This window comes from Curcuma longa, chromosome 2, assembly GCF_044706935.1.
Source record: "Curcuma longa cultivar G26 ecotype Majalengka, Jawa Barat chromosome 2, ITB_CL_G26_1.1, whole genome shotgun sequence".
Classification (NCBI taxonomy): Eukaryota; Viridiplantae; Streptophyta; class Magnoliopsida; order Zingiberales; family Zingiberaceae; genus Curcuma; species Curcuma longa.
In genome coordinates this window covers 2,497,285-2,508,363 of record NC_133862.1, presented here as the reverse complement: position 1 = coordinate 2,508,363, position 11,079 = coordinate 2,497,285, and the positions used below count along the sequence as shown (strand labels likewise).

Sequence of the window (11,079 nt, the reverse complement as noted above, 5' to 3'; positions counted from 1 at the left end):
ACGAGCAGTAATTCAAATTGCAGAATCAGAAATTTCAGACGAAGAACAGTAAACATCCTCCAAACTTCTCCCGATTGCTTCTCCTTGGTTTGGTTGTCAATCAAGCTGTTGAATCCACATTGGAGTCTTCCACGCGGTCTTCAGGTAGTTTGCTAGCTGCTCGAATCCAGAAAAACCCCGAAGAAACCCTCGCCGGAGCTGACAGACGTCGCACAGTCGCGTTTGAAGCTGCAAAAACTGGTTTCCTTGTTTCCTCCTTGCTCCGATCAATCTGATAATGATGTAGGAAGGCTCGCTGATCCTAGGAGAACCCCTCGAAGGATTTAGGCGCCGGATTGTACTGTGGTTGGCCGGAACGAGCGAAAACAAGGATTTCGGCCACCGAAGAAACCCTCTTCGTCGCTCAACTCCAGCTGCCTAAAATACCCAATCGGCCAGATTCAGACTCCTAAGGATCAAGGAACGCAATGGAAAAGATTTGGGTGGAAATCGCTGCCCGTGGAGGTACGTCGCCGAGCAGGGGTGGCTTCGCGGGAACGATGAACAGTGCGGCCACCCTGTTCATCCGATTAGAGGCTAAGTTTTATACGGCCGATCAATTGATTTATCACAGCCGTCCATTCTTGATCTTGTGGAGGAGAGCTTGATCTAGGGTTTTTGGGCACCCTAGGGCTTGGAAAAATTTGTAGATCTTGATCATACTTGAGTTAGGTCATGTCCTCCTTGTGGCTTGACCAATTTGGACGAATTTGAACTCGGATTCGATCGCGATTGGACTCGATCTTGATCTGATTTAGCCCTAAAATCAATAAAAATCCAATTAATACCAAAAATTCACCGTTAAATCATAAAAATTATATCAAGCCTCAGATTATGCACTATAGGACAAATACAAACGAATCGATTCATTTTATAATTTATTTTCATGTAAAAACCCAAAAATAAATCGATTAAAAATTAATAAAACCCTAACTCATCAATCAACTCAGGTCAAACCTAAGTTAGGTGATTCCAGTCGACCTGAATGGTGATTCCAGTCAACCTAAAGGCCGAGTCAGCCGTAGAGATAATGGATCAGCGGTCTACATCCTGGGGTCGACCTGAACAAGGTTTTAGTCGACCGGAAGGTGCTATAAAAGAAGGATGAATGTGCACAACTAGAGACATCAACTACAAGTTATCCTTCCCTTCTAGTGGTGATTCAAAACACGAACGAGGCCAGATTCTTGCAACCGGGGAAGATCCAGGAGGAGTGCACGACACTTAGAACTTCCAGATCGGCGGTGACTTAGTGTTTGGTTCTTTCTTTTATTACTGTCTTACTTTTGCATTTACTGTTATTATTTATCTGGACTGTAAAATGAATTTCTCTGTCTCTGAACAAACGTTCGAAAAGGAGACCACTAGTGGATGACCGCCTCCCGTACATATGCCTTAGATGTACTAACCTTGGGGGTTAGAAATCAAGTAAAAATCCGCGTGTCCTTGCATCTTTTATTAATTCCGCTGCTTAGTATCTTTGATAGAATGAACGAAAGTAAAAAGCAACGACCGCGCTATTCACCCCCCTCTAATGCGTTATAAGATCCTACAGGATAGATCTATTGGAATCAGCTCGGTGTATTGCGCGTGTTTACATGTTTATAAAACATGCACATTGGAATAAAATAATAATTAAAACTAATTATTATAACACTCGTAACACACGCATACAGAATAAAAGATACATGACATAACTAAAATTTTAAAATTTTAGAATAGCGATTTATTCTTTGTATACTTGACGTAAGACGCTCAGCAGGAATGACATCAATCAAGCGGCTCTATCAAAGTTCTGCCTCTACCGGTGATCCACATCAAGTTCTTGTCGAGATAGCTTCCCAAGTATAAGTCATGTCACTGTCTTCAATACTAGCGGTCGAGTAGCAGCGGTCAATAAGAAAAAAAATCCTAATATCAAAAATACATAATAACACACGTCGCATTCGTTTCTAGGGTTTTCTAACTATTACCAATAATTTAATTCCTAGGGTAGTTATGGTGTAGAGCAATGGACTGAAACTTTTTCAGCAAAGATGGAAAATGTCTGAAAGAACCCATGCTTCCGATGTTGAAATCGAAAACCAGGGAAGGAGTTGAACCTAGGGTTTACTTAAGCGAATTAGGCCGATTACCGTAGCAAATTGAGTTTAATAGAGGTAAGGTTTGAATAGTTATAATCAATCCTAACCATTAGGATTTAATACCAACCATTCATTCCTTTTCAATATTATATCTCATACAATATTTTATTGGGTTTGGAACCAATCCAAAACCCCATATCCAGAATCCTTATGTCGATTAACTTAAGTTTAATTCAAAATCAAACCAAGTTGATCCAATTTAGTTCATAACCTTATTTCTCAGTTCAATAATCAAAACACCTCCAATATGAATCAAACTAATTTTGTTCATTTCATCTTCATAAGACAAAGACTATTATCACATCCAATTTATCAAAATTTCTTCCATTAGAACCAAGTCAATTTTGGTTCATTTCGTATTTATAAGATGAAATCCATAATTGTTGCCCTTTGTCTGGTCCAACCAGACTTTCTTTCTCTCAATCTGAAAATCTAATTCTCAAACTCATTTTGAGTCCTTTGGAGAAACATGTAGTGCATGTGACCCAATAGATTTTCGACTATATTGGTCGTCCATAATTAACCATTAATTACGGAACGATCATGAGTGACACCTAGTAGTATATCATAATCCCTAATTGATCGAAAAATCAACGATTGATTTTAGAACTATTTCTAAACCCTTTAGCAACTACAATGAAATGTGCCTCATTCCTTTCACCATCTTATATCCGCTTAGCTCAGGACATGATCTATTTATGTCAGTTCCCACTAGGATAACTACGTTACACTTAGCCCAAACTAACTTTCTTGTCATGTGGATTCAAGTTACTCATAAATGTATCCAAGAGTACCATATTCTTGACATGTAATGCTTTGGCTAAAGACTTTCAGTAACAATCCTAACAAGTGACCGTAGAGTATACATCTCCTTTTACAAAGAGTGGTGAATCCTCTGTGGGCTATCCAAATACTTTCGAGCACTTCGACTTATACCCAATCATCTCGGATCTACACCTCCTTAGATATGTTTGCGTAAAATATCAAAGTATAGGCCTCCATGACCAAAATGACTTGAATATCACAAAGTCAATATCACAAGTTAAAGGAAACTCATACTTAAGCTGCACTGAGATCTTCATTGACATATTTCTATATGCATAGAATAATATGAAGTCTCATGGTAGGTCACTCCAATAAACTAGTTACCTTTAACTAGCATCCACGTTTAACTCTCAACATTCAATGTCTCCAGCTAGCAAGAATAGTTGCTTGGTAAATTAAGGAGTTTAAAATGTGCTAGTCTCAATAAAATCGATGACGTCCATGTTCATCAATTCATCGACTGGGGATAATTTTAATACATTCATAATTGCACATGTAGAGATGCTCACTAATTATGATCCAATCATAAATTTTCTCATGCTATGAATTATATTACGGACATCTAATAAATAATTAGTTTAAGATATAATCAAATACATGGTGAATGTGTACTCAAATAGTGAATTTCTATTTATTCAATAAATAGTACAACCATAAGGTGATTGCTGTGAGATGGCATAACCAGTAGATCTCCTCTGACATCAACAGTAATCTTCTATCTACTACTTGGGGAGACAGAAAACTCTAGGGTCTAGATGGTGAGTACAAAATACTCAGTGGATAATCAGGATGAACAGTGCATGGTCAATAATATAAAAGTTATGAATAATAGAAATCAATTAGTGATCAATACTAATAGTGAATAAACTATTATAATCCATATGAATGACATGAATGATAATGGCACACAAATGCATCAACCAAGAATCAACCAAGTATACATCCAAATGCAACATATATATACGGTCCATTGCCTATATAATGCACATAATACAAGCATATGCATGATGAAACTACCACACTTGTCCCAGTCACGTATATATGATGCTGAGGGTGTCCGACATCACACTGCCATCAATTCAGCCCTACAATAAAGTAGTCTGGTGGCAAAATAGTAGGTAGCCATGTATAGCTACATACATCCTATGGTCAATGTTTGTCCCCCATACTCGTCCTCAAGTATCACTCTCATACTCTCTGAGTACCTCTATGAGTATCACTTTCATACTCTAAGTACCACCACTCCGCGGTGACGGAGACATAAAACATTGGCTCGGCTGCGTATAGGTCATACAGCCACCATTCCAAGATGGAAATAGGGACATCCTAACCACCTATTCTATAACTTGTCATTACAGGCCAACTATTAATGACGATAGGCCCACAACATTGGGGATTACAATCGTCATCATGCACCATGATGTTATGATCAAGTAACAATAACCAATATCAACATGCATAGACAATATAATTTTATCCTAGATAACCAAAAGTTCATACAAGCAATAATATAGATATTCATAAGGTCAACCGAATTAAGGACAAGGAGGGAATAAACATGAGTATAACTAAGATATCCAATCAACAACAACAGGAATACGATTAAGGTATTTAATCAACAACAACAGAAGGATATCATACACTAGGAAAGAAAATATCATGTATTGACCAAGTATAGGGATTACCCACCTGATTGACGACTCGTCGCAATAAGAATCCTCAAATACAACCGAATTCACAAGTCAAGGTCCTACAAAATAAAACATCCTCTAAATATAATATTCTATTAAATTTCCATCAAAGAAAATTCCTAGCAAATTCTAAGGTTAATCTAACCCAATTAGGCTACAATTAACTCAAGTTAGCCTAAATTAGATCAACTAGGATCAATACAAGCCAATCCAGTATATCTAAAGGTTTAGACTCAATTAAATCAAATTAACGTAACTACAACCTAACCACAACCTAATCCAATTAACCTAAGTAAATTTAAACTCAAGTTAACCCTATTCCACACATAACTTGTTAATTAACTAACTTACAAATAATCCAATTTAATCCATTAATAACTGAGTAATTAATTATTCACCTAATTAAATTAATCTCCTTGTTAATTAGGCATAAACCCTAATTAAATTAATCTTATGTTAACTAATTAGGCAAAAAACCCTAATCTAATTAACCCGACTTAACCAATTAACCCAATTAAACTTGTTCTCTAATTAAACACAAGTTAGTCTCATTTACAACTTTAATCGGATAAAAACGAAACCACTATCAACTAGAATTATTAATAAATTTCAATCCAAACTACTAGAATTGAATCAATCCAATGGTTCTACCCACTTCCAACAACACGCAATTATCCCACCAATAGACTCCCAAAATTCAGAAACCTTAGGACTAGGTATTCAAATCAAACCTTAGCAAAAATCATAACCAAACTTACCTCAAATCAGAAGTCCCAGATCAAGCTAGCTCTGGTTGGCGGCAACGAACCGTGAAGGAGGGAATTGTTCGGGCGGCTTGAGGAAGGAGGTGGCGGCTCTAAACAGAAAGGAGAAGAGGAAGAGGACCTTGCGAGGAAGGCGACGACGGGAGCATATCAGAGTAGTTTGGTTCGTTGGGATTTTACATATATAGTTTATCTGATACCAATTTTATGGTATCAGAGCATGGTTTCGGAGTCCAATTTAGTATCTTTTGGATTTGTCGTTGTTTCTTATGGATTTGTCATCGTATTTAGGTTATCAGATTTTGTATTACTCGATCTAGGTTGTGAGATGGAATTGGCAATGGTAAAAGATCTCTAAAGCAATAATCAGTAAGTATTTACGTGTATCCTGTATGTTTAAGAAATTTATAGGAGTGATGTTACTAGGTGATATCATGGCTCCGGTACAAAACCCAGTACGTGGTCGGCCCCAGAGGCGACCTGCTAGGTTTATAGACACAGAGAGTTCTGAGGATGTTGCGGATCGTCGAGAGCAGAATCGTACTCCTCCAATTGTGGGACAGAGTTCCCAGGCTCAAGAGTCATCTCCGACTATGCCTATACCTACTCCAATGGATAAGAGCCGGATTCTATCACTGGCAAAATCAGTGAAAGATCGGATGACTTTGTTCCATGGGGGATCTGACCCATGGGTCGCTCGTTCGTGGTTGGAGAATCTGACTGATACACTCTCCTATATCTCTTGCACTGAGGCAGAGCAAATCGAGCTAGCAGTATACCACCTTCGTGATCAGGCCGTCACGTGGTGGAAGACTTAGAGGACGGTACTCGGAGAGCGGGGCATATCTTGGTTATCATTCCGAGAGGCTTTCGAGATGGAGTATTTTTCAGCGGCATTCTGCATGGCGCAACATCAAGAGTTTCTGAACCTTAAGTAGGGTGACCGCTCGGTTACTGAATACCATACGGAGTTTTTGAGACTTTCAGAGTTCTGCCCACAGTTAGTAACTCAGGACCGTGATCGGATGCTCCAATTTACTTAGGGACTGGCTGCATATATTCGGCTGAAGATGTCTAGTTGTACAGTCAACACATATAGAGAGGCACTGGACCGGACTCTGATTATTGAGACGACATAGCAACAAGTGACTTGAGAGAAGGAGATTGAGAAACAGAGTACTCACGGTAAGACAAAAAATCAGGACTCTAAATCGACGAGTCAGAAGAGACAGAAGACTGGGCAGTCGTCAGGAGAAAAGTATCATAATACTTCACAACGAAGCCGGAAGGATAAGGGTAGGAAATGTATTCGGTACGGATCACATAGTCATCCGACAAATGAATGCCCATTGGATTACTCTATTTGTTATTATTGTAAACTTCTCGGCCATACGATCAGAGAGTGTACGTTGAAGGCTCATCTGAAGTCCACTAATGCTACAGCTTTTGGAGAACAATCTACACAACAGCGATCGTAGAGAACATCACAAAAGACTAGAGCCCCTCAACAACAAAAATTTCTACCACTTCAGCCACAGATATATCTGTTAGGATTGGTGCGTTCCCTAGAGGGGGGGGGTGAATACAAAGGAGGACCGTAGGAGAGGTTCTACGAGCTGGAGCCGGAGGAGAAGTTCGACGCGCGTGGGAGCCGAGGAGATGTTCGGTGCGGTAGAAGTTCGACGGATTAGGGAGCTGAAGGAGAAGTTCGGTGTGCGTGGGAGCCGGAGGAGAGGTTGACGGAGGAGAGGTTGCCGGGGGAGAGATCGCCGGAGGAGATGTTGCTGGGGGAGAGATCGCCAGAGGAGATGTTGCCGGGAGGAGAGCACCACACGTGAGAGCCGGAGACGGAGGAGAAAGATCGAGCTCGCGCAGGTAGAGAAAAAAAGGGAGTGTCGAGTAAAAATGTGTGATATTAGCGACGGATAATTTTTTCCGTCGCTGTTTAACAACGGAATAATTTTTCCGTCGCTATTTCGTCTAGGTTTCCGGCGTTTTAACGACGGATTTACGATAAAAAGAAATTTTCGTCGTTAAACAGCGATGGATATAATTATCTGTCGCTAATTAGCGACGGAAGATTATTATCCGTCGCTATTTAACGATGGGAAATTATAATATCCGTCGTTAAATAGCGACGGAAAATCGGTTCCGTCGCTAATCTGTCGATGTATTACAGTTCCATCGTGTTAACGATGCATTAGCGACGGAAATTTAGATTCCGTCGTTAAAAATAACGACGGAATAATATTCCGTCGATAATTCCGTCAGTAAATCCAGTAGTTTTTGTAGTGATCGCACTATCAATCAATTTTAGTTAACTAAAAACTTAGTAGTAAATAGTTACTAGAAAATCCACTAAAATTGCCTATCATAGACAAAGGAGCTTAAGTATTAAAATTAACTCATCTCAAGGGAATCATTCAGATATGGACTATGCAAAAATGGAATACCAGACCATATTAGAAAGAATGGCGAAATCATCTCACTCAGAATATTTCAGGTAAAGATAATGGAAATATGGAACATTAGATCATGTTAGAAAGACAATAAGGATCATAGCTACATAACAGTAACAAACCTTATCAACACCATTGATGTCAACATTGTGTTTGAGTAATCTATCCAACAGAAAAAATTCTCCTGATGCAGTGGAAATGGAGAAATATGCCAACTGATTTTGTTAAGTCAAGAACTCTTCTGAAAATGACTTGGCTAAACAAATGTCTGGTTAGAGTCATATTTTTTAAAGTCCATACTAAATACAAATTCAAACAAGACTAACAAGGCTATTTACAGAAAAAAACAAATTGCAAGTGGCCAATGGGATATTAAGTGCCCATACAGGAGTCTTAGTAAACAACACAAGTATGGAAATGCTTGGAAATTTGAGTGAGTGTCAAAGACCATGCTTAACCCCTTTGGTTTGTTCATCTTCTCAAGAACCATAGATGCATCAAACATATATATTTGGCTAACAACATCAACCTAATTTTCCACTAGTGTTAAATGAATGTCTCGATGATGGCTTGGAGTTGTTTTTCAACAAGTGAATCAGAAATCAAAACCAGAGTGTGCTTGTCGAATGATCGAACAGTCATCGTTGTATGAGCAAGTCGTGAATGATAGGCTGGGATGATCTGTTCAATAAACTGAGATATCATTTTGACCACCTGGGGCATAGACTAGCTGTGCTTGAGTTTTTTCTTCAGTATCCTTTGTCTTTCATGCTTTTCTTCTTCTTCAATTAGGTGTAGCTGCTCTTCATCTTCCTTTTTGGCAATCTTGGAGCTGTAGACATTGTTGAAAAGGGATTGTTGGCAAAATCAGTGGAATAAGCTTGACTAGCACTAATCCAAATGAAGGGTAAAAAAATGTACTATACCTTCTTTGCTCTTCTTTTTGTATCATATCAAAACCAACTTCCATATCACTGTCATCTTCATCATCCCTTGCATACTTGCCAGGGTTATACCTGCATCAAAGGTGAGAAGAGAGTTATTGCACAACCAGAGAACTCGATACTGCTTCTCAATTAGCAAGTAGCAGACTAAAGAAACAGCAACCAGATTCTGCAGCAACAAAATAAAGAAAGCAGCAAAAGTACCTAGTTGTTTTTTCAATTATTTACCAAAGGCAAACACGTCGGACCTATGAGAGATGGGCGCACCGGAGATCACCTCCAGCGTGATGTACCCCCGTGTGCCTTCGATATGCCTCTGTCGCTCGCCCGGTCCTTTCCTCGTCGATGAGGGCGAGGGAATTGGGGTAATTTCGCTCACTTTCTCCGCGAGTAGATCGGAGACCTCGTCCGCGCGATCTGCTGCACCGAAATGACAAATCTTGGCTTGGAAACCGGGTTTGTAGCCTCGCAAAACCGGGTTTACGGAGGAGAGGCGCGATTTCTTCGCTTCTAGGCAGCGGTCCTAATCTCAGCGAGATCGGGAAGGGTTTAGGGTTTACGGAGAGGCTGCGCGATTTCTTCGCTTCTGGGTTGCGCGATTTTGGGTTCCAGGCGGCGGGACCGGGCAGCCCAGAAGCGACCTCTCTGCTTGCCGGCGGTGTGGAGCGGATGACGGCGATTTTGGGATCTCGAATCGGCGTGGAGCAGACGACGTGAGCAGACGATGGCGAGGGAAGCTTGATTGATTCGGCCGCGCGATTTTAGGAGAGGGCGCGATTTTGTTTCGTTGCCATGGCAGACGGGAGACGGGAGACGGGAGACGGGAGATGGCAGACGCACGTGAAGGAAAAATCGCGCCACATCAGCCCGTCGCTCACGAGTCGCGCAAGGAGGGACGCTTAGGAAAACAAAACTCTATATATATATCCATTGTCAATTTTCATGGGAACAAAACTATCATTCTTTTGCTAAAAGGAAATGCCAAATAGTTACAGGATTTTGCGTGTGTACAATCTTAGCATTCTTTTCAACTTGTTTTCAAATGTTTGTCAGAGTGTGCCTGCAGTATGTTCATGTTTCTTCGGTTTGAGATTTGTTTATCTCAGTAACCATGTAGAGTTGTTGGTCCGATTTTGTATGGATATCATTTATATTCCTATCTCCAATTGCTGTTTTTGTCTGAAATAAATATTATTGTTCTAGTTAAATCTTTTTAAAATTTCTTATATTTAAAGAGAAAAAATATTTATTTAGATGATAAGAAGAAAAGAGGGAAAGGATTTGAGGGAGAGAAAATGATAACTTCTCCTTATCTCCGTAGTTCTCTCTCTTCGTGAATTTCACCTAGAACTGATGAGGGTGTTGATGCATCTTTTTCTTTTCACCAATTTCTGCTGATCTCCATCTTCTTTGCTAGTGACGGCACCATCGGATCATCTCTGTATCCTTGCTTATCCCAACTTCTAACTTGTTAGAGGTCCATTGGATCATAAGAGATTAAGAGATGACGTTGTGCTTTGTTATATACATTGGATACAAAGCTTTAACTAAATGCAAGACTGGAAGCAACTAGCCTATTTTATTCACAGATTATAATGACTCACCAGGAATGAATACAAAAGCAATGAAATTCAAACTTCCCTTTTATAAATATATGGAAAAAATAATTATGTATTATTTTAAAGAAATAGAAGATAATATTTCCAAATAGACAAGAGAGCACAAATAATAATTTACAATATGCAATATAATTTAAACAATATACACTAAGGAAATAAATAAATAGCTCATGACTTAGAATATATCATCAAAAGCATTTATGAGGAAGCAACACAAATAAGTAGCTTATAGATTACAATACACAATTCAAAGCATTTATTCTAAATACAAACATAAATACTTTTTTCATAAAAGAGTAGCTTTAGATAAATAAAAGGCAAAGAGATACAAGTCAGCAAACACTAGAATTCGAGGATAAATTATATATAGATAGAAGCAGGTACCACACCAAACACCAATAGGATCTAATGGAAATATGCGCCTTGGTCAAATTATACCAATTCCAACAAGCCACCTTCAAATAGCAATAAAGAAACATACACATTTATTTGTGATGATATTATATATAAAATCCACCATTAATTAGTTACTAACCTCGATTATAATGGAGAAAACAATTAGCCATGGAAACTTGCTTGATCCTGCCCATAGAA

At 39.1% G+C, this 11,079-nt stretch overlaps 1 protein-coding gene across 1 annotated transcript in view; it reads right to left on the bottom strand.

Moving 5' to 3' along the window:
• Nucleotides 1-10,824: 10,824 nt before the first annotated feature.
• The window catches only part of LOC141816399 (putative disease resistance protein RGA3), a 41,926-nt gene continuing 41,671 nt past the window's right edge, over nt 10,825-11,079 (bottom strand). Inside the window, 2 exon segments of the mRNA XM_074704186.1 lie at nt 10,825-10,940; nt 11,021-11,067. Of these exon segments, the coding sequence (XP_074560287.1) occupies nt 11,044-11,067 (24 nt within the window). The 3' untranslated portion in view covers nt 10,825-10,940; nt 11,021-11,043.